General features: G+C 35.9%; 1 protein-coding gene, 1 long non-coding RNA gene and 1 pseudogene across 2 annotated transcripts; 2 read left to right on the top strand and 1 right to left on the bottom strand.

Annotated features, from left to right (window-relative positions):
- The first annotated feature begins 4,226 nt into the window (after positions 1 to 4,226).
- Positions 4,227 to 4,679, top strand: LOC111793201 (uncharacterized; annotated as a pseudogene).
- Positions 4,680 to 7,846: 3,167 nt separating this feature from the next.
- Positions 7,847 to 8,684, bottom strand: LOC147794696 (uncharacterized). Its single transcript, XR_015412088.1, has 3 exons — positions 8,404 to 8,684; positions 8,217 to 8,298; positions 7,847 to 8,001 (listed from the first exon to the last, which is right to left on the bottom strand). It is a non-coding gene; the product is annotated as an uncharacterized LOC147794696 (long non-coding RNA).
- Positions 8,685 to 13,428: 4,744 nt separating this feature from the next.
- Positions 13,429 to 13,897, top strand: LOC111793191 (uncharacterized). The gene has a single exon (XM_023674971.2). The coding sequence runs from the start codon at positions 13,439 to 13,441 to the stop codon at positions 13,895 to 13,897; it is 459 nt and encodes a 152-aa protein (XP_023530739.2). The 5' UTR covers positions 13,429 to 13,438.
- Positions 13,898 to 24,456: the final 10,559 nt, after the last annotated feature.

Here is a 24,456-nt window from a genome sequence, read left to right as displayed (position 1 = left end):
GAATCTCTCGAGTAATCCTAATGCACTTCATCTCTTGGATTTGGGTGAGTGTCTTAAAGGGATGTATATGCCTTTCCAAGCCCAAAAATAGGATTTACCATTTTGGACCATTTTTTTTGTGATCTATGTTCCACGTAATTAAGGGATGTTATCTCTCCATTGAGCTTTTATGTTTGCATGATATGGTATCGTTAGCTTCAAGTTCTTGATTGTGTGTTTTCACGATAAAGTGAAGTTATCTATACATAGTTGGAACTAAGGCGCTAGAGTTAGGTTAGCTAGACGATAAGCTAGTTTAGGACGTCTCTCGTAGATTGAGCACCTTAAGGTCGTGAGCAACAATCAGAGGGTGTAGACCCTAGTGCTCCCAGACTATGAAAGACTCAATGAGTCAAACCAAATTACCCTAAAGTAGAAGGTTCACGTTATGCCACTAAGCTTTCCTAGGAACCAAGTAAACCTACTTAATACCTAGAGATGACCAAGTTGAATATTAGAATTTATATTTTGTGCTTTAGGTGATAAGTAATAATTTAAAGTCTGTGATTTAGTCATGCTTAAATGTCGTGGCGGTCTACTAGGTTATTAGAGTGGCTAAGGGGCTTAAACACAGACCTTTTACTCCAAGATACTCTTTTATGAGTCCATGAGCCTACCTTAGTCTGGAAGCACTAGGGTCTAGACCCACTGATCGGTGTTTTGTCTACTGAAGATGTCTTGACCTAGGTCATTGTCTAGCCAACCTGACTCTAACATCCTAGTGTTATCTCATCACTGTTATTTATGCTCTATAGGGGGAATATGCAATCAACCACATGAAGCTAACATACAATTTTTCATGTAAACATACATGCTCAATAGGGAGCTAACGTCTATCAATCACTCGAAGCATAGATCACAAGATTCTCATTATTCTTTGTAGTATAGTATAAGGCTTGAAAGCAGCATGTAATTCATAATCACAACTTAAGGGCAATCCTATAATTACAACACAACCATGTTATTCTCATGTCCATAGGCTCATTTTATGCTTTAAATATGTAGATTCTATCCACCTAAGCTTGTATTAATTGACATACATACTTATCCAGGCAATCCCTACAAGCACTGTTCGAGGACAATCTTAATGGTTATTTACATAGTTGGTCTGTGTTTTCTCGAGCTAGATTTGCTATTAAAAAGGTGCCCATAATTTCTAATCAATAAAATTCGATAAGTTAAAGATGTGTTTGTTGAATGTGTTAAGTGAATTTGCTTAAAATGATTTGATTTTAAAATATATATCCACTAAATTTTATCTACCAACTTTTCTCTAAATGAAATAAATAAATTGTCCTTTGGTATCCATGTTTTTTCTGGATATTAAACTTTATTAAAGATATAGATTTAACAAATCTACCATTCACCAACTCCTATAATTCATTCATCTTAGACATCTTTTTAGTTAAAAACCATGAGTGACATTTGAAATGATTTTTTTGCATTAAAATTAAGAGAATAAAGTGTAAAACAGAATAAAAATATTCTTTTGACTAAATATTTAATCTTATATTTTGACTATATCACATATTTATCATTAAAAATCACTTTTTAAGCCATTCTAAATTTATTGATACAATTTATAGATAAAATTATGAGTGGAAAGGTGAGATTCTAATTTTAAAATGATAATGTTAATGTTTTTTCTTAGGTTAAATACCCTTGAAAAGATTGCAAAGGTCATTAGTTTATCCCCAAACTTTTGTATTTAGTTTTATGATGGTATTCCAAACTTGTTTCCCAGTTCCTATATTTTAAACATTAGGAACAAGTAAAAGAAGAAGAAAAAAAAAAAAAAAAAAAAAAGAAACAGATAAAAAAGAAAAGATCTCAGAAGTGTTAAAACCGTTTATAAAAGGTTTGTATGGAAATAATATTATACAAATATATAGAAACATTCCAAGACTTCATTCATGCAAAGATTCTCATGTTTCCCATGAAATCTAACACATGGACCATTGTAAATTAGAAAAATAATTTTGCAAAAGTTACGAATTTGAAATTGATGTCATGGATTCACATAAGTTGACTTGGATACAAAGGACAAAATCGAACTTTCATTAACGATAAATTGGGGACACCAGCCTAAACTAATAAGGTAAGTGGTCTTATTATTGGCATGGTTAGAAGTTGATGTTGTATGATGACACATGCCCCGTGGTTTTGCACGTGTCATATGCTTGATATGTGTGAAATGTTTATGATATATGTTATGATGTGATGTGTTTAACGATATGTTTGAGATTTGATATGTGAATGAAATGGTATATGTTATGGTACGATGCATTTGACGATATGTTTGAAATACGATACGTGAATGATATATATATATATATATATATATATATGATATGCGAATGATATGATATATGTTATGGCACAATGCGTTTGACGAAATGATATGACTATGATATGTTATGTGAATGATATGATATATGTTATGGTATGATGCGTTTGACAATACGATCCATATTGTGATATACTTTATGATATGATACGTGTACGATATGACATGATATGTTAGGAGACACGATATGTTTATGATATGATACACGTGACATGATAAGATGTATGATATGAATGACATGCAATAAGATGTTTTGACATGATACACAACCCTGAAAGCACATGAAAAGTTATGATAATGATATGATATGATACGATACGAAGGAAAACGCTAGAGGGGTTGTCATACATGATAATGAAAAATGAAAAATGTTGGAACCTCATGTATCATGGTGTGTTCATGCGTCGAGGGATACCACCTTTTTATGATGGTACAAACGTGTATAGTAGGAGACAGGAAAATGATCATTATGGTTATCATAATGTTGCTACGACCAGGAAAAAAAACGATCATTATGTTTATCGTAATGCTGTGATGGTCAAGCAGGGAAACGATCATTATGTTTATCCAAATGCTGCGACGGTCGCTATTCCGAAACAGGTGTCCAGCATCAACAACTACTAGAGAATGTAAACCCGACAAGAAAAGGGCCCAGGAGGTATGCGAACCGACTGATGGGTCCATACTCGCACGTGTGTTGACCGTGTGTAGAACAATGAATATACATCCAATTAGCCTGTTTAGAATAGCTGCCTAAGGAATATAAACTGATATGATAGGTACTAATTTCAATAATGGGGTCACTTACTGAGTATTTCTTAAAATACTCAAACTACTTTTATTTTACATAAAAGCAAGACACTCTTGTACGACTCATGACAACATCACAAGTCAAAACTATGACACATACATAAGATACATGTATTTATTTTCTTAGACATAGGTTAGAAAATGGTGTTTTTATCTTTAATGTTTATTTGTTTTATTTAGAAATTTGTTATGTCGTTTTAAAGACATTTTCAAACACGTCAGTCTATAGCATTATTTTATGTTAAAGTTTTAATTGATTATTTCCGCACAAATGAGTATGTTATATATACCATAGCGACTTTACACTATAAAAAATCTAGGGTCATTATAGTAAAATAGCCGGAGTGACATCTCTTCTATGCCAATGCCATTGAAATAAGAGAATCTCTATGCCGAATAACTTTTAGCAAAATCTTAGAATTGCCAAGTATAGGATGACATGTATTAGTGAAGAAACTCTTTGTCTCTAGAACTTCATCAAAGATATAGATTTGTTCGAGGAAACTTCTCTAATCCGTCTATTTTAGACATTATTTTTAAGTAATTTATTTCTTTATAAAAAGCATGAGGGGCACTTGAGTGACTTTTGACATGAGTTTTTAAAAAAAGAGAATAAAGTGCTCACAAAAGATAAAAAATATCCTTTTAACTAAATAATTAATTTTATAGTTCGACTAAACTAAGGTGATTTGTTACTTACTTTTTTATTTTTATTTTTTATTATTATGAATCAGTTATAACTGTTTTGAAATCACTATTTCAAATCTCATCTATAAGGTAATAAAGTCAACTTCGAAAAAAAAAATATCATAGGAAACACGTTAGTTTTATATGTAAAGTAATATTTTAAAATATTTTAATCAATAATATTTATGGGTAATATTTTTCTTTGGATTCAATGCACCTCAAAAGGGAATAAGGGTGTAAAGGAAAACCAAGTTTGATTAGTATAAAAGACTAAATATGGGGTTGAGGTTTGTTCATCTTCAATCTTTCCTTACAAACAAACAAATATAACATTGTTATAGCAATGTTGATCCCCAAACTTCAAGCTTCCATGGCTAAGTATGAAGCAAGTGAGATGATGAAGAAGTATCCTAGAAATGGGGATGATGTTCAACTAAAATCTTTCATTGTTCGAGATTCAACTCAAGTCAACGATCAAGACAAGATATCGAAAATTCAAAAAAGATAACAAGAATGTTGTGCTCAAGCTTAGTTCAAATACTCACCCAAAGACATCTAAGTTGCAATTTAGTCGAGAGCAGATGAAGGAGATCTTTAGATATCATGATAGCGACAAGGATGGTTTTCTCAATCTAAGGGAGCTAACAAAAGCTTTTGCTTTTCTAGGCTCAATTATTCCATTTGAGAAAGCTTCCATGGCATGACATATGCGGATGCAAATAAAGATGGCCTTATTAGCGAGGTTGAACTTGACAAACTCGTTGATTATGCCCAGAAATTTATTAAGAAAAAATGAGCTTTTAGACTACATTCCTTCGCATTTCATGTATGATAAGTAATTATCTTGTATGATACCAAAAAAAAAAAAAAAAAAAAAAAAAAACTATATTTGAAATAAAGAATTTATTTTCTTTTTATTTTAGCAATTTTCACTCAAATTGTTTGTAACTTTGTTTCTATTGATAACAAAAAATTTTATTTCCTCTTCTACTAATTCTTCTTCTTTTAGTACTTAGAACTATGCTTAGAATCAAGTAAATCTAAAGAGGTGGTGTACTGCGTTTAGTGTTTAAAACTTGCATAATATTGATTATGCTTTTGTTTCTTTCAATCGTGCTTGTCTATTCAATTATGGTATGAAGAATGTGCTTTGGAAGCTACCCTCTAAATTAACCTTACTCGTTTCTTTGTTCTTGATTAAAAGACATCATTCTTACGTATTAATGGCACAAATTTTTATTGTGGTTCTCTTAACCTTTTTTTGTAATTTTGTTCCCATTGATAACAAAATCTTTTTTGTAATTTTGTTTCTATTGATAACAAAATCTTCAAAACTTTGCTTTAAGTCACCCTACAAATTGCTTAGTGTTACCATTGTGAGCAGTACACTCTACTTAATATATTTATAACGATCCTGGATTTCTACTAATCTAAAATTGTTACTATCATTTAATCTAAAAGATCGTATGCGAAATTTAAGTCTTAAAATACCATCGTCAAATCATAACTTCATTGTAAAACATAATATAGTCATTGAAAAACACTATCATAGTCTTAAATGTTCGAAAACATAAATTCGAAACAAATCAAAAACAATAATAATAAATAATTTAAATCATGAAATGCATAACCTATTCGAACATAAGTCTAAGAATTAAAAAAATGCTACTAGCCTATGCACATGTCATGGTCTCGGATTGCGATGACATCATCAGTCGTACAGGTGCGCCTTACCTTTACCAGAAAATGATGTAGCACACTGCCTAAGTATTTCGAGGAATACTCAGTAAGTGACCCCACTATAGGGGCCGTGATATTGCAAACACATGCAAGCCATGCTCTAGGGATCTATCATTAAAAACATCATATGGGTGGCCTCTAGTCAAAACTAAATTAGATGTTTAGTACTTTCCTATACGCGAGCCGACACATGCGAGCATGAATCCCCAGGCGGTTCGCACCCCCCCTAGACCTATCATAATTGAGCTAGTTGTCTGTAGCGACTTCTGGATGTCAGCAGACCCCTAAGTGTCATGTACAACATGATCATCATCATCATTGTAATGTACGCGTCCGTACTCATCATCGTAAAAGGGGAAGTTGTCACGACCCGATTTTCGAGGCTTCGAAGAATCAAACTCGTGACTAAAAGGACGAAATCAAAAACAAACAAAAAGAAAATAAAAGAAAAGAAAAGCAAAGTAAAAGGATAAAAATACCATTCAATTAAAACAAAAGAGAAAGAAGATTTGTTTCGAAAATATTACAAAGTAAATTGCAAATGTAAAAATGAAATACAAAATTAAAATCAAATATTTCAAATGGAAAATACAATTATGAAGAAAAATACAAAAGACTCTAAATATGAAAACGAACAAAGGACTCTAAAAGACCGACCAAGGACTGACGCTCCGGAACGACACCCCTCTGTGACCGCACAGCTCTCGAACACCTCCCCGTATCGACTGGTACTAGAAAAAAAAGGGGGGAAAGGGGTGAGTATAAAAATATACTCAGTAAGCAGCCTACTTGTAGGCTCTTTTCGCATCCTTATCTTGGTAGGTAACCACGATCTTTCTCGGGTTTCTAAGGAGAGTGATCTAAGCTACAACTCTCCTTTCTGTATCATAAAAGGCTTGCCCATCTTATGCAGTGAAATGATCAGTGTCCTGAGGTGAGGCGCGACCTCATAAGCAAATCTGAGGGGATCGTATGGCTGGATCTGAATACGTGACTCTCTCTCTGAACATCATCCGTGGAGGTTAACTGACGACCCTCACATGGGACCATACATTCACAAAACGGGGTGCGACCCCCTATGTGCCGGTCAGCTACTGAGTCATCCTAAGTGGCTCCACGTCTCCCGCTCAGGGACGGATTTCTACGGCCCAGGAGTCCTGTTCAGAAGACCCCTTAGCTATCACCACTAGGTCTGGGCACCTGTCACACTTCCCTATCTGGATCTGCAAAACTCAACGATCACCGTACCGGAGCTCTGTCTCGACGGTATGGTATCGGAGGAGAGAGGGAAGTGGAGGTTCTGATGACACTATCTTCACTGCTCAACTCTAACGGGCTACCTACAGTTACCGTGGTGACCTATTATTCTTTCTAGGGTGGAACTTGGTGCCTTAGACTAGATTCGTGTTTCTCTAGAATTCTCGTGCCTGGTGTCACAAACCTATCAGGTTTGGAATTCTGGGTTCTGATTCCGCCGGTAATCATTTCGTGGGTCTAATTGCACGGTATTCTAGAGGTCCCCCAATCTAGGGTCTCGTCTAGCCTACTTAGCCATAAGCGTCCTAATCTAAGCTCATAATTTCTTCCTATTCATCAAGAAAGATAATATAAGCAATCATCATACAATAGAGTTTACACGCAGCAGCTCATGCAAAATTATCAAACATGTTCAACGGGAAGATAACGTCCATCTTTACCCGGAGCGCAGATTTCACAAGTTTCCCCAACCTCCTCATGCATACATACATTATCAGAGTCTCAACCAAAACAGATTTAATACACATTTTGTATCTAGCTTTCCATAATCATTTTATATTCGCAGTTTCTATAATAACACGCTAAGTCCGGCTAGCTAATTTCATAGGTGGTAGCATGCATGCTTGTTCCTAGTGGTTCCTACAAGTACTGCTCGTGGGAATCCAAATGGCTACTTACATGGTTGACGCGTGCCTTCCCAAGCTCGAATTATTTGCCGGAAAAGGTTCCAAAAATTCTGGAATTTCCTTGATAGGTCCTAATTCACATAAAAATAGGATCAGAGTTGAAATCGGTGCGAAAAACAAGCTAACGGAGGTCGAACGGAGGGAAACAGATCAACCACGTGCCTACACGCGCCCTGGAGGGTGTTTTACGTGCGGCTTTCTACGCACGGCTTCCCACGCAGTTGCGGGCAAGCAGCCGGTTCGGTTCGGTGTTCCCGGGTCGCATGCAGAGCGTCGGATCGGACTCGGGTTGACCCGAATCCGCGCCCTGACGCGTGTCGACTAGCCAGTGGGGCACGCCCCCCAACCCGCAGTCGCCACGTGTCACTCGTCGGTCCTGCCGCACTCCTCCATACATCGGCCGACGCGTGGCGGCAAGGCCTCCTCTCTCTCCTCCTGCGTTTTTCCAAATTTTCCAGAAACGTGAGTTTTTGGCGTTTTCGATCTATTTTCTTCCGATTTTCTTATCTTTTAATCCGTAATTCATATCAACAAAGTTCCCACACGCAAATTGTAGATCTCATATTCTACTTCTACAATATATTTTTTTCTTTATTTTTTTCTTGAACACAGGATGAGTTAAGGCCGTCCAAATATACAGAAAAACTCACATTTTCTATTTTCGATCGCTCTACCCGAAGTCAGACTAAACTCTGATTTTCGTCCGATTCTCGTCCAAGAACTTCAAGAAACCTGTGAGAATCTTATTTTAGTCACATACCTCAAAAACTCTAGATCTAACGCTCATGAAACTCCTCACATCTAGATAAAATCGAAATAAGAAGTTCGGAACCTTACTTTGTCCGTTCTCGGATTTTCTTGCCGGAATGAGTGGATTCCACCACCCGAACTCCTTTTTCAGCACTGAGAGAAGTATTGCTTCGAGGTTTCTTGCCTTGGATTCGATCTCCAATGGCGATTTGTCATCTCTGTTCTTCCTCTCTCCCAAACCCTAACTTCTTCTCCTTTCTCCATTCTCTCTCTCTTTTTCTTTTCTTTTCTCTCTCTTTCTTCTTGGAGCCCAAACAACTAGACCCCTTGGATAAGAGTAGGGGCAAAATGACCCTTTTGCCCCTATGTTGTTATTTTTATTATTTATTTATCTAAAAATTCGGGTATTGCAGAAGTAGTCCGATGTTTATGTCCACACAGACTGTTGAGGTCTCTATGGTTTCTCATCTTTAAAATGTCTTTATGACACAATCCTAATTTCATCATTATATTAGGGTAAGTAATATATGTGCATTAGTCTTCATAATTTCATCATCATTAACATTAACTATGGTTGTGGGTTGCTCTTGGGGCGTAGTTTGGCTTGGAGTAGGTCCCTATTGTGTCTCACTCTGAGGGACCTGAACAAGAGGTTGGGTCATTCCTACTTCGGGTGCTCCTTCCGTAGAATTTTCGGAAGCCAGCCTCTAACTTTGGTGTCTTGTAGCAGTCCCTTTCTTAGGTGCCATGTAACTTCTCCTGTAAGAACACAAAATATAGTAAATTAAGGATAGGATTAGTCCATGACCTTACTCCAAGTTTGCTCCCATCCATGACCAACTCCTAGTTACTTGAAAAAAAAATGAGCCTACTGGCATATTCGCCCTGAAAACTTTTCCAAAGTAACCCTTAATTAGCCTACTGGTAGGCTCTTAATCGTGACCTTGAGTTAGGATATGACTTCTTGTTACATTTTAAAGAACTAAAACTTAAAGGTTATCGTGTTAGTGCCTCGTATATTCGCCCTCAAAACTTTTCCAAAGTAACCCTTAATTTTTTTTTCTCCCGATGAGCGCATGAGTGGTGTGGACATAATTGTTGCATCCTGCTAGCAAATCGTGATGTAGGACATCTCATTTAGTGTGGGGGAAATGGTAGGTCCACCATAGCATGATACATATTGCAGGGCATCTCACCTATAGAGGAATAGAGGCCTCGTGGTGCACCTCGTAATGGGAGACAAATGGTTACTTTAGGCATGGATCCTAGCAAAATGTTAAGCATGTTATTCACATAGTCTTAAGTGTTTTCTTGGATTTTTGATGAACCTAGGTTTATGCATAACATTGTGGGTTAGGCTTGGAACTCTAAAGGTCTTCCTTAGGAATAGCCTACCGTGATCATGTGAGCGTAGAATCTTATTAGCGATTCAGGGTACATGTGGGCATGGGTACCTCATTTAGTTATTCTAAGAGGTAGAGTCAAACGGGTCGTTATGGATGTTTTTCCCATCCCTTGGTTCTGCTACTTAAATTTTTCCAAGACTTCCAAACTTAACTACCTTCTCTTACATCCTTAGATAAGGATTCATACACAATTTCGTAATATTAGGAGGTCATTTAAATCTAGAAAGTGATCCTTAGGGACATTATGGTCATTTTACATTATGTCTTTGTTTACCAACTTATTGTTATCCAATGACCACAAAATCAAAGATATACCCTCATCATGCTATATTAAGCTAAGCATTAAAATTTTGTAAGGAGCAGAGTTCATTTAATAGGTTATTTTAATGTTAATTAAATCCCAAGCAATTTGATCTGTTCAAGACTTAACTCATGGCTCTTTGTGTTTTTCTTTCGTATATCCTTAATTTATACTATTTTTAGGGTTCAAATGAAAATCCAAGAGATTCCTACCAGTATTTCGTAAGAAAAGTCCAAGGTAGCTACTTACATCTCGTCTGGTGTTCGGGACCCTGTTTCATGAACTTTCGATACTCATTTTCTTCCTTAATTTATACTATTGTATGATTACTTGAACTATATGTAGAGACATAAGAGTGGATCAAGTTCAAGTATATAGTCAAATGATCTATAGTACAGGGATAAGGCTGAGTACCTTATTCTTGGGACACTATGGATGCGGCCCACTTTTGTATATGATATAAAAAATGTGATCACTAAATTGTACATGTGGAGACATGTGAGTGGGGGCGTCCTATGCAATGAGTATTGCATAAGATCGGACCATGAAGAATTCCACTCTCACTTTATAATGTCATTTACTGTTGAGACTGATTTTTTCATTCAATAACCTAGGTAACTCCATCTTAATCCTGAGCTAACTATGAACTCCTATTTATCCAAAATTATCCTTAGAGTTCCATAGGTGAGAGTGGCCAAAGTTCGCAGACTCAATAAGCCTCCCATTTCAAGGCTAAGACTGGGTGAATAGTTGGGGACATAGGATGTAAGATGGAATTCACTCCTACCCGCTTTTATGGATAGTAGAGAGGTTGTTCCCTTAAATACTGACTCTAAGTCTTGAACAAGGGGCCCCACCCTCTCATTGGCCTGAGAGGGATTCGATTTGGTGGTTGGACCACAAACCAATTGTTGAGGATTAGTGAGACTTAAGGAACAAAAAATAACTTTAGGGGTAAAACGGTAAATCGACCGAACTCTAGTTACGAACAACCTGTGAAGGATTAACTTACTAATCATGGTTATATCAAATGGACATAAATATATCTATAGTGAGGGGAGTGCAACTACTAGGCTATAGTGGAGTGTCCTAGTAGTTAACGAATGTTGGTTAACAAGGTTAATGAGTTTAGTCGGTTAATCTCGGATCGTTGGAGTCCATGATCTGTAGGTCCATTAGGTCCCTCTGCTAACTCATATCGAACAAAACCTTAGAATAGTGTGACAAGTGAGTTCGAAGTGTTCAAATTAAAATTAGGGAATACACGCTAAATATATACGACAGCATTTTGTTTTAATTATGAATGGAACAAAAAGAGAGAATTGGAGATATTTAAATAAGATTTAAATATTTTAATTGTGAATAGTGATTCATAATGCGGAAATTGATTGGGATTGACATTTTATTTAATGTTAAATATTAATTAAATTGTTTAATTAATCATTTAATATTATTTTGATTTGAAATTAATTATTTAAATTAATTGTTGAATTAAAATAAAGAAAGTCAAAATGTTGACTTCACCTAATGGAAAAATTCATATCTCAGTTAGTGGAATATTGAGTGTCAATATATGGTTTAACCAAACTTGCATGTTTGCCACATAATCCCACAAATTTGAGTGGAATTTTGAGTGTCAAAATTTGTTAACTCAAACTTGCATGCTCACATAATCCCACAAATTTGAGTTGAATTTTGAGGGTTAAAATTTGGTAATCTCACATTTGCATGAACATGCAAATATGACTCTATAAATAGATTGACCAAGGGACATGAAAATTCTTCTTGAAAAATTTTGAGAAAATCTATCAAAACTCTCTTTACATATACTAAATTCCTATCAAGTTTCATCACTCACTGGATTCCACAATCCCGTTCTAAGGCCAAAGAATAGTAGGGAAGACACTAGTGGTGGTTCAAAACCGTTCGTGAGGAAAAAGAAATTTGAACAACAAAAGGTTAGTATTCAAACTCATTGAATTTTAATTCTTTTGAACATGCTAGCTAATTTACTATAATTGATGCACTTAGAGTGCCTAAGATCCAAATTGCTTCCGCACGTGTTATTGTAACACCATCATATTTATACATAGAAATGATTATGCCATGATGACGGCGACGACTCTAGGTAAGTAGAAATTTAACGTCGTTACATCTGTTGTTCTCCGGACGTCGCTACGGAAAGCTAGCTCGACTATGAGGGGTCCAGGGGGTGTGAACCTCCTGGGGATCCACACTCACACGTGTGGGTTGTTTGTAGGCAAGTACTACACATCCAAGTTTGCCTTGACTCGAGGTCACCCCTATGATGGTTTTAATAATAGGTCCTTAATCATAAGTGACATGTATTTGCTTTCCTCAAACTCAACAGTGAGGTCACGTACGGAGTATTTCTTAAAATACTCAAACCATGTGCTTGTTCTATTTCAGGTAAAGGCAAGGAACTCTTGTTCGGCTGATGGCAGCATCACAAGCCGATACTATGACACATACATAGGATAAGTATATTTATTTTCTTAGACTTATGTTAGAATATGGTGTTTTTATCATGTTTATTTATTTTGTTTTGAAATTTGTTATGTCGTTTAAAGCTATTTTCGAATACGTAAATCCATGAAAGTGTTTTATCTTGAAGTTTTAATTGATTATTTCCGCACAAATTAGTCTGTTATATATACAGTAGCGACTTTAGACTATAAAAGATCTAGGGTCGTTACATTAAAATAGCGAGAGTGTTATCTCTTACAAACAAATGAAACAAATTGCACTATGCCATTGAAATAAGAGAATATGTGATAGGCTAAAAACTTTTAGCAAAATCTTAGAATTGCCAAGAATAAGGTGCGACATGTATTACCCAAGAAACTTTGATGTCTACACAACTTTATTAAAGATATAGATTTCGATAAAGATTTATGTGAGGAAACTTCTATAATCTGTCTATTTTTTACATTATTTTTAAGTATTTTATTTCTTTATAAAAATCATGAATGACGTTTGACATGAGTTTTTTTTCTGCATTAAAGTTTAAAAGAGAATAAAGGTAAAAAAAAAATTCTTTTAACTAAATAATTAATCTAAATGGTAAATTAAGGTGATTTTTTTTTTATTATTATTAAGTTATAACGGTTTTGAAATCACTATTTCAAATCTTATATAAAGGTAATACAATCTAGTTAGAGAAAAAGAATCGATTCTTTTTCATATGAAACACGTTCTCTACCTCATGTGTAAAGTAATATTTTAAAATATTTTAACAATAATATTTTTCAGTAATATTTTTCCTTGATTCAATGCACCTGAAAGAGGAATAGAGGAATAAGGCTGTAAAGGCCAGCCAAGTTTGATTAGTATAAAAGACTAAATATGGTTGGGGTTTGTTCATCTTCAAACTTTCCTTAACATTGGCATAGAAATGTTTATCACCAAACTGCAAGCTTCCTTGGCTAAGTATGAAGCAAGCGAGATGATCAAGAAGAATACTAGAAATGGTGATAATGTTCAACTAAAAACTTCCAATGGCATTGCTCGAGTTTCAACTCAAGTCAACAATCAAGGCATGGTACCAGAAATGCTTAGAGATAACAAGAATGTTGGGCCCAAGTTTAGTTCAAATACTCATCTAAAAGCATCAAATATGCAATTTAGTCAAGAGAAGATGAAGGAGATCTTTAGATATCATGATAGCGATAAAGATGGTTTTCTCAATATAAGAGAGCTAACAAAAGTTTTTGCTTTTCTAGGCTCAATTATTCCATTTGAGAAAGTTTCCTATGGCATGTCATATACTGATGCAAATAAAGATGGCCTTATTAGCGAGGTTAAACTTGACAAACTCGTTGATTATGCCCAAAAGTTTATGAAGAAGAAATGAGCTTTTAGACTGCATTCCTTTGCATCTTAGGTATGATGGGTAATTGTCATGTATGATACAAAAAAACCTATATTTGAAATAAAAAATTCATTTTCTTTTTCTTTTAGCAATTATCACTATAAAATTGTTTGTAACTTTGTTTCAATTGATAACAAAAAAAAAATTATTTCCTCTTCTACTAATTCTTATTTTAGTACTTGGAACGGTTGATATTTGAATACCTTGGAGAATTGCCTCTTATGTTTCTTGAGGTCGAGTGTTGTATTGCCCGTTTAGTAAGCACAACTCTGCTGTTGAGAGTAAGCATCAAAACTTGCATAATATTGATTATGCTTTTGTTTCTTGCAATTGTGCTTGTCTATTCAATTATTCAATTATGGTATGGGGAATGTGCTTTGGAAGCTACCTTCTAAATTAACTTTACTCGTTCCCTTTTCTTGATTGAAAGACATCATTCTCACGTATTAATAGCACGAATTTTATTGTGATTCTCTTAGCCCTTTTTTGTAATTTTGTTTTTATTGAAAACAAAATCTTCAACTTTGTAGAAGTCACTCTCCAAATTGCTAGTCTTACCATCAACACATTCTACTTAATCCATTTGTAACGACCCTAGATTTCTACTAATCTAAAATCGTTACTGTTGGGTTTTATGTCCTAAAACTCATAGTTTGTAAACAAAGATATATTCTATTTTCAATAAAGTTATTATTGATGTTTATTCAGTAAAAATTGTTATTGAATAAAGTGAACTTATGAACGATCATTAATCTAAATCCAATAAACCAAGAACACTCTGGCTATAGTATGATTACTTGAACTATATGTAGAGACATAAGAGTGGATCAAGTTCAAGTATATAGTCAAAATGATCTATAGTATAAGGATAAGGCTGAGTACCTTATTCTCGGGACACTATGGATGCGGCCCACTTTTGTATATGATATAAACAATGTGATCACTAAATTGTGCATGTGAAGACATGTGAGTGGGGGCGTCCTATGCAATGAGTATTGCATAAGATCGGACCATGAAGAAAACCACTCTCACTTTATAAAGTCGTTTACTGTTGAGACTGATTTTCTTTTCATTCGATAACCTAGGTAACTCGGTTTTAATCCTGAGTTAACCATGAACTCCTGTTTATTCGGAATTATCCTTAGATTTGCATGGGTGAGAGTGGCTTTAGTTCGCCGACTCAACAGGCCTCCCATTTCAGGGGTAAGACTGGGTGAATGGCTGGGGACGTGGGGTGCAAGACGGAATTCACTCCTACCCACTTTTAGGGATAGAAGAAAGGTAGTTCCCTTAAGCACTGAATCCAGGTCTTGAACAAGGGGCCCCACCCTCTCATTGGCCTGAGAGGGATTCGGTTTACTGGTTGGACCACAAACCAATTGTTCATTAGAGGATTAGTGAGACATAAGGAACAAGAAGTAACTTCAGGGGTAAAACGGTAAATTGACCCAGCTCTAGTTACGAACAACCTGTGAAGGATCGACTTACTAATCATGGTTATATCAGATGGACAGAAATATATCTATAGTGAGGGGAGTGCAACTACTAGGCTATAGTGGAGTGTCCTAGTAGTTAACGAATGTTGGTTAACCAGGTTAATGAGTTTAATCGGTTAATCTTGGATCGTTGGAGCCCATGATCTATAGGTCCATTAGGTCCCTCTGCTAGCTCATATCGGACTAAACCATAGAACACTGTGACGAGTGAGTTCGAAGTGTTCGAATTCAAATTAGGGAATATGCGTTACATATATACGATATATTTAACCGCAATTTTGTTTTATTTACGAATTAAACGAAAAGAGAGAATATGAGATATTTAAATAAGATTTAAATATCTTAATCAATTATGTGTCGGAATTGATTGGGATTGACATTTGAATTAATATTAAATATTAATTAAATAGTTTAATTAATCATTTAATGTTACTTTAATTTGAAATTCATTATTCAAATTAATTGTTGAATTAAAATGAAGAAAGTCAAAATGTTGACTTTCATCTAATGGAAAAATTCCATGTTAGTGGAATTTTGAGGTGTCAAAATTTGGTTTAACCAAACTTGCATGTTTGCCAAATAAACCCCACAAGTTTTAGTGGAATTTTGAGTGTCAAAATTTGGTTAACTCAAACATGCATGCTTGCCACATAATCCCAAACATTTGAGTGGAATTTTAAGTGTCAAAATTTGGTGATCTCAAGTTTGCATGAACATGCAAACTTGACTCTTTAAATAGAGTGATCATGATACTTGAAAAATGAATTCTTCATCTTGATGAAAAAACCTTGAAACAAACACTCTCTTTCACATATATAAAATCCCTCCCAAGTTTAGTCACTCACCGGATACCACAATCCCGTTCTAAGGCCGGAGGATAGTGGAGAAGACACTAGTGGTGGTTCGAAACCGGTTCGTGAGGCAAAAGGAGTTTGAACTACAAAAGGTTAGTATTTAAACCCATTAAGTTTTAATACTTATGAACATGCTAGTTATTTACAATAATTGATGTTCTAAAAGTGCCTAAGATCCAAAATGCTTCCGCATGTGTTATATTAACACCAACAATTGGTATCAGAGCAAGTTTTAGGCACTTTATTTACATTAATTTGATCATGGTGGGTACCATTTCATGCATGAAATTTGAGGTTGCTAAAGTGGATGGTTTTGGTTTTGGCATTTTTTTTATGCTTCCATTTGATACAATTATTGTAATAAGCCTAAAGAGATGGGCTTTAATGAATGAAGAAAGGTCTGTAATTTTTATGGAGTCATTAGAGTCCATTTTAGGTTGTAATTGATCGAAAATGGAAGAGATAAGCAAGCTGAACCGAAGAAGATGGAAGAGGCGGTTCGGGTGTTTTTTCTGTCGTTGGGGACCGATTGAACATTTTTAAGGGTTGGTTTGTCCAGTTCGTGATCCTCGGGAGCGGCTCAAGTTATTTTTAATTATTAATGTAATAATTTAGTTAATTGCTTGCTTTAAAATGCCAAAACCAACCCACTTTAGTGTGTTTAATTAATTATGCATTATGAATGTATGTTTTAATTAAATAGAAAATGTATATGCATAAAGTATGTCATATAGATTTAAAATCCCACCATAGGCTAAGCATGTTTCATGCATTCCAAGTATGTTATAAGTGTTATAATGTATAGTATGCATGTCTTAGGGTTCCATGAGTGATAGATATAAATTGTTATATTATTGCATGGAATGGATAATTATATAAATTGTTATATAAACCATGTTATAGGTTATTTTCAACGTCACAAAATAAGGTAGACGTTAAAATCTATAATAAAGATAAGTGCATGCTCACTAAGGGTTAAGAACCGAGCACGATCAATTTTAACAGTTAAAAAGGGTCGATGTCTTATAAAATTGCGGTTACGAGAAAGCTCACCTGGCACGATCTTGTCTAAGGCTGAAGGTACTTAAGTTGACGGTTTACGGAACACCTACTACCTGGAGATCGGACCAGTACTTGAGCTTAGTTAGCCCAGTTTTATGAGCATGCTTAAGTGATGTAAGATTTAGAAAAATCGAATAGACTTAAGTTATATTTAATTAGCCGGAATATACTTAAGTAATGAGTATACCCAACCATCTAAAATACTTAGTGGGAGGAAAAAGGTGTATAAGATACATCGTTTTCTCTTCACGCTCTCTGTAAAATTCACACAGTGAGATTCATGCTCGGCCTCGTGTCGCCCTGGGAGCGTCCTCCATTCGGAAGGTATTTGCATGAGTCAATAACAAGGTGAATTGAGAAAGTATTTATAGTAAGTGGGAGAAGGAAGTCAACACGTCCTATGGTCTCCACCACTAGGTTGCACCGTGAGATTCCCATGTTCCGCCTGCATGTTGTCCTAGAGCAACTACCCATTCGGAGGGTCGTAACATGGGAGTCGGAACAACGCAAACTCTAGAAATAGATAGGATTTCTTAGGTCCATTCCCAACTTTGGCTTTTTCATTCGATAGCGTTGTTGGGACCGATTTCTGAGGTCTGAAATTGGTGGGTCACACTTGCGAAGAATTACTAAGAGTTAGTATATTCTTGACCAAAATAGCGATAACTAAAACACTATAGGAACAAGAGTTATTTTGGAATTAGTGTTTAAGTCAAGAATGTCTTGGTTTAGTGAATGAGTGATTGACTGCCCCTCGGTAGCAGTTGCTCTAACTCACTAAAGTATCGTTGCAAATTAATAATGATTTGGGTACATTATTACATTTGCTAAAACTGATTGGATTAAACAGGATTAAGTCAAATCACTAATAGAATTTTCTTTATATCACAGCATGACAAACTCAATAGTACAATTACTCGCTTCTGAGAAATTAAACGGCGACAACTACTCAACTTGGAAATCAAACCTAAACACAATACTGGTCATTGATGATTTAAAGTTTGTTTTAACTGAGGAGTGTCCTCCAAACCCAAACTCAAATGCAAATCGAATAGCTCGGGATGCATATGACAGATGGATAAAGGCAAATGACAAAGCCCGAGTGTACATTCTAGCCAGCATATCTGATGTTTTGGCTAAGAAACACGATGTTATGGGTACTGCTAAAGAGATTATGGAATCTCTAAAAGGGATGTTTGGACAACCGTCCTTCTCCCTTAGACATGAAGCAATAAAATACATTTACAACTGCCGTATGAAAGAAGGGACCTCAGTTAGAGAACATGTCCTGGACATGATGGTCCATTTCAATGTGGCAGAAGAAAATGAAGCTGTCATTGATGAGAAGAGTCAAGTCAGTTTTATCATGATGTCTCTTCCGAAGAGCTTCTTCCAGTTCCGCACCAATGTGGTTATGAACAAAATAGAATATAACTTGACTGCTCTTCTCAATGAGCTACAGACTTATCAGTCCCTCTTAACAAACAAGGGACAAACAGGAGAAGCAAATGTTGCTATCTCCAAGAAATTACAACGAGGATCGTCCTCCAAAAATAAGTCTGGACCTTCAACTTCTAAAAGTGTTTTTATGAAGAAGAAGGGAAAAGGGAAAAATAAGATTCCTACTAACCGCAAGAACAAGGTTCAAAAAGCAGATAAAGGAAAATGTTTCCATTGCAACGAAAACGGGCACTGGAAGAGAAACTGCCCAAAATACCTTGCAGAGAAGAAAGCCGAAAAGACACAACAAGGTAAATATGATTTACTCGTTGTAGAAATGTGTTTAGTAGAGTATGACAACTCAACTTGGATACTAGATTCAGGGGCGACTAATCATATTTGTTCTTTTTACCAGGAAACTAGCACCTGGAGAATGCTTGCGGATGGCGAGATAACACTCAGGGTTGGAACAGGAGAGGTTATCTCAGCAAGATCAGTAGGAAATTTAAAGTTGTTTTTTGGAGATAGATTCATTATATTAGATAATGTACTTTTTGTTCCTGGAATGAAAAGAAATCTAATATCCATCTCTTGTTTATTAGAACAGTTGTATAAAGTATCTTTTGAAATCAATGAAGTGTTCATTTGCAAAAGAGGTATTCATATTTGTTCTGCAAAACTAGAAAACAACTTATATATGTTAAAACCGAGCAAAACAAAAGCTATTTTAAATACTGAGATGTTTAAAACAGCTGAAACTCAAAATAAACGACAAAAGATTTCTCCTAATACCTATCTTTGGCACTTAAGACTAGGCCACATTAATCTCAATAGGATTGAGAGATTGGTTAAAAGAGGACTTCTAAATAAGTTAGAAGACAATTCTTTACCTCCATGTGAGTCTTGTCTTGAGGGTAAAATGACTAAACGATCATTTTGCGAAAAAGGTTATAGAGCCAAAGAAACCTTAGAACTCGTGCATACAGATCTCTGTAGTCCAATGAATGTCAAAGCACGAGGAGGGTATGAATATTTCATCAGTTTTATTGATGATTATTCAAGGTATGGCTATCTTTACCTAATGCATCACAAGTCCGAAGCTCTTGAAAAATTCAGAGAGTATAAGACTGAGGTTGAGAATCTATTAGGTAAAACTATTAAAACACTTCGATCAGATCGAGGAGGAGAGTACATGGATTTAAGATTTCAGGACTATATGATAGAACATGGAATAAGGTCTCAACTCTCAGCCCCTGGTATGCCTCAACAAAATGGTGTATCAGAAAGGAGAAATAGAACTCTATTAGACATGGTTCGGTCTATGATGAGTTTCGCTCAATTACCCGATCCGTTTTGGGGATATGCAGTGGAGACTGCTACATACATTTTGAACATGGTTCCTACTAAAAGTGTTTCAGAAACACCTTATGAGTTATGGAAAGGGCGTAAAGGTAGTTTACGTCACTTCAGAATTTGGGGATGTCCAGCACATGTGTTGTTGCAAAATCCCAAGAAATTAGAACGTCGTTCAAAATTATGTCTATTTGTAGGATACCCCAAAGAGACGAAAGGTGGTTTGTTTTATGATCCTCAAGAAAATAGAGTGTTTGTATCAACGAACGCTACATTCTTAGAGGAAGACCACGTAAGAAATCATCAACCTCGTAGCAAACTAGTATTAAGTGAGATTTCTAAAGAAGCTACTGATAAAACAACAAGAGTTGTTGATCAAGCTGGTCCTTCAACCAGAGTTGTTGATGGAGCTGACACTTCTGGTCAATCACATCCTTCTCAAAAGTTGAGAATGCCTCGACGTAGTGGGAGGGTTATAACTCAACCCAATCGTTACTTGGGGTTGATAGAAACTCAAGTCATCATACCTGATGATGGCATTGAGGATCCATTGTCCTATAAACAGGCAATGAATGATGTAGATAGAGATCAGTGGATTAAAGCCATGAATCTTGAAATGGAGTCAATGTACTTCAATTCAGTCTGGGAACTTGTAGATCAACCAGATGGGGTAAAACCTATTGGTTGCAAATGGATCTATAAGAGGAAACGAGACCAAACCGGTAAGGTACAGACCTTTAAAGCACGACTAGTAGCAAAGGGTTATACCCAAAGAGAGGGGGTGGACTATGAAGAAACCTTCTCACCTGTTGCTATGCTTAAATCAATTAGAATACTCTTGTCTATTGCCACATTTTATGATTATGAAATTTGGCAAATGGATGTTAAGACAGCTTTTCTAAACGGCGATCTTGAAGAGAGTATCTATATGGCTCAACCAGAGGGGTTCATTGAACAGGATCACGAGCAAAGGGTTTGCAAGCTTAAAAGATCCATTTATGGGTTGAAGCAAGCATCTCGATCCTGGAACATAAAGTTTGATACTGCGATCAAATCTTATGGCTTTAAACAGAATGTTGACGAACCTTGTGTTTATAAAAGGATAGTCAACTCTACAGTAGCTTTCCTGGTGTTGTACGTTGACGATATCCTACTCATTGGAAATGATGTGGGAATTCTGACTGACATTAAGCATTGGCTGGCGACACAATTCCAAATGAAAGATTTGGGAGAGGCTCAGTTTGTTCTTGGAATCCAAATTGTTCGGAATCGCAAGAACAAAACACTAGCATTGTCTCAAGCATCGTACATCGACAAAATGTTGATTCGATATAAGATGCAGGACTCCAACAAAGGATTATTACCTTTCAGGCATGGAGTTCATTTGTCGAAGGAACAAAGTCCTAAGACACCTCAAGAAGTTGAGGATATGAAACACATTCCCTATGCATCAGCAGTCGGTAGTCTGATGTATGCCATGCTATGTACCCGACCCGACATATGCTATGCTGTGGGAATTGTCAGCAGATATCAGTCCAATCCGGGACGTGCTCATTGGACTGCCGTTAAAAATATCCTCAAGTATCTTAGGAGAACGAGGGACTATATGCTAATGTACGGTGCTAAGGATCTGATCCTTACAGGGTACACTGACTCAGATTTTCAGACCGATGTAGATTCGAGGAAATCGACATCAGGATCTGTCTTCACTCTGAACGGAGGAGCAATAATATGGAGAAGCATAAAGCAAGGTTGCATTGCTGATTCCACCATGGAAGCTGAGTATGTTGCTGCTTGTGAAGCAGCGAAAGAATCTGTATGGCTTAGGAAGTTCTTAACTGATTTGGAAGTCGTTCCAAATATGCATCTTCCCGTCACTCTTTATTGTGATAATAGTGGAGCAGTTGCAAATTCAAAAGAACCAAGAAGCCATAAGCGAGGAAAACATATTGAGCGCAAATATCATCTCATAAGGGAGATTGTGCAACGAGGAGATGTGATCGTCACACAGATAGCTTCAGAACACAACATTGCTGATCCATTTACAAAGCCCCTCACGGCTAAAGTGTTTGAAGGGCACCTAGTGAGTCTAGGACTACGAGTTATGTAATCTAGGGCAAGTGGGAGAAAAGGCATGAGTATGTGATGCCCAAGTTTATTGTATTTCTCTCTACTCAACGTTATAAAACCCCACTAGAGTTTTAGTCCAAGTGGGAGTTTGTTGGGTTTTATGTCCTAAAACTCATAGTTTGTAAACAAAGATATATTCTATTTTCAATAAAGTTATTATTGATGTTTATTCAGTAAAAATTGTTATTGAATAAAGTGAACTTATGAACGATCATTAATCTAAATCCAATAAACCAAGAACACTCTGGCTATAGTATGATTACTTGAACTATATGTAGAGACATAAGAGTGGATCAAGTTCAAGTATATAGTCAAAATGATCTATAGTATAAGGATAAGGCTGAGTACCTTATTCTCGGGACACTATGGATGCGGCCCACTTTTGTATATGATATAAACAATGTGATCACTAAATTGTGCATGTGAAGACATGTGAGTGGGGGCGTCCTATGCAATGAGTATTGCATAAGATCGGACCATGAAGAAAACCACTCTCACTTTATAAAGTCGTTTACTGTTGAGACTGATTTTCTTTTCATTCGATAACCTAGGTAACTCGGTTTTAATCCTGAGCTAACCATGAACTCCTGTTTATTCGGAATTATCCTTAGATTTGCATGGGTGAGAGTGGCTTTAGTTCGCCGACTCAACAGGCCTCCCATTTCAGGGGTAAGACTGGGTGAATGGCTGGGGACGTGGGGTGCAAGACGGAATTCACTCCTACCCACTTTTAGGGATAGAAGAAAGGTAGTTCCCTTAAGCACTGAATCCAGGTCTTGAACAAGGGGCCCCACCCTCTCATTGGCCTGAGAGGGATTCGGTTTACTGGTTGGACCACAAACCAATTGTTCATTAGAGGATTAGTGAGACATAAGGAACAAGAAGTAACTTCAGGGGTAAAACGGTAAATTGACCCAGCTCTAGTTACGAACAACCTGTGAAGGATCGACTTACTAATCATGGTTATATCAGATGGACAGAAATATATCTATAGTGAGGGGAGTGCAACTACTAGGCTATAGTGGAGTGTCCTAGTAGTTAACGAATGTTGGTTAACCAGGTTAATGAGTTTAATCGGTTAATCTTGGATCGTTGGAGCCCATGATCTATAGGTCCATTAGGTCCCTCTGCTAGCTCATATCGGACTAAACCATAGAACACTGTGACGAGTGAGTTCGAAGTGTTCGAATTCAAATTAGGGAATATGCGTTACATATATACGATATATTTAACCGCAATTTTGTTTTATTTACGAATTAAACGAAAAGAGAGAATATGAGATATTTAAATAAGATTTAAATATCTTAATCAATTATGTGTCGGAATTGATTGGGATTGACATTTGAATTAATATTAAATATTAATTAAATAGTTTAATTAATCATTTAATGTTACTTTAATTTGAAATTCATTATTCAAATTAATTGTTGAATTAAAATGAAGAAAGTCAAAATGTTGACTTTCATCTAATGGAAAAATTCCATGTTAGTGGAATTTTGAGGTGTCAAAATTTGGTTTAACCAAACTTGCATGTTTGCCAAATAAACCCCACAAGTTTTAGTGGAATTTTGAGTGTCAAAATTTGGTTAACTCAAACATGCATGCTTGCCACATAATCCCAAACATTTGAGTGGAATTTTAAGTGTCAAAATTTGGTGATCTCAAGTTTGCATGAACATGCAAACTTGACTCTTTAAATAGAGTGATCATGATACTTGAAAAAGGAATTCTTCATCTTGATGAAAAAACCTTGAAACAAACACTCTCTTTCACATATATAAAATCCCTCCCAAGTTTAGTCACTCACCGGATACCACAATCCCGTTCTAAGGCCGGAGGATAGTGGAGAAGACACTAGTGGTGGTTCGAAACCGGTTCGTGAGGCAAAAGGAGTTTGAACTACAAAAGGTTAGTATTTAAACCCATTAAGTTTTAATACTTATGAACATGCTAGTTATTTACAATAATTGATGTTCTAAAAGTGCCTAAGATCCAAAATGCTTCCGCATGTGTTATATTAACACCAACAGTTACTATCATCTTAACCTAAGATCTTATGCAAAATTTAACTCTTAAAATATCATTGTCAAATTATAACTCCATTGTAAAACATTACATCTTCATTAAAAAAACATTGTCATGGTCTTACATGCTTGAAAACATAATTCATAAACAAATTAAAAACAATAATAATAAATAATTTAAA

The sequence above is a fragment of the Cucurbita pepo genome, chromosome 1 (genome assembly GCF_057944985.1).
Source record: "Cucurbita pepo subsp. pepo isolate OVF chromosome 1, ASM5794498v1, whole genome shotgun sequence".
NCBI lineage: Eukaryota > Viridiplantae > Streptophyta > Magnoliopsida > Cucurbitales > Cucurbitaceae > Cucurbita > Cucurbita pepo.
The sequence above is the reverse complement of the archived record's forward strand: the minus strand, read 5'-3'. Positions and strand labels throughout refer to the sequence as shown.

Bases quoted from the DNA above. Each gene is read 5' to 3' on its own strand.
- LOC111793191 (XM_023674971.2), top strand. From the start codon at position 13,439: ATGTTTATCACCAAACTGCAAGCTTCCTTGGCTAAGTATGAAGCAAGC.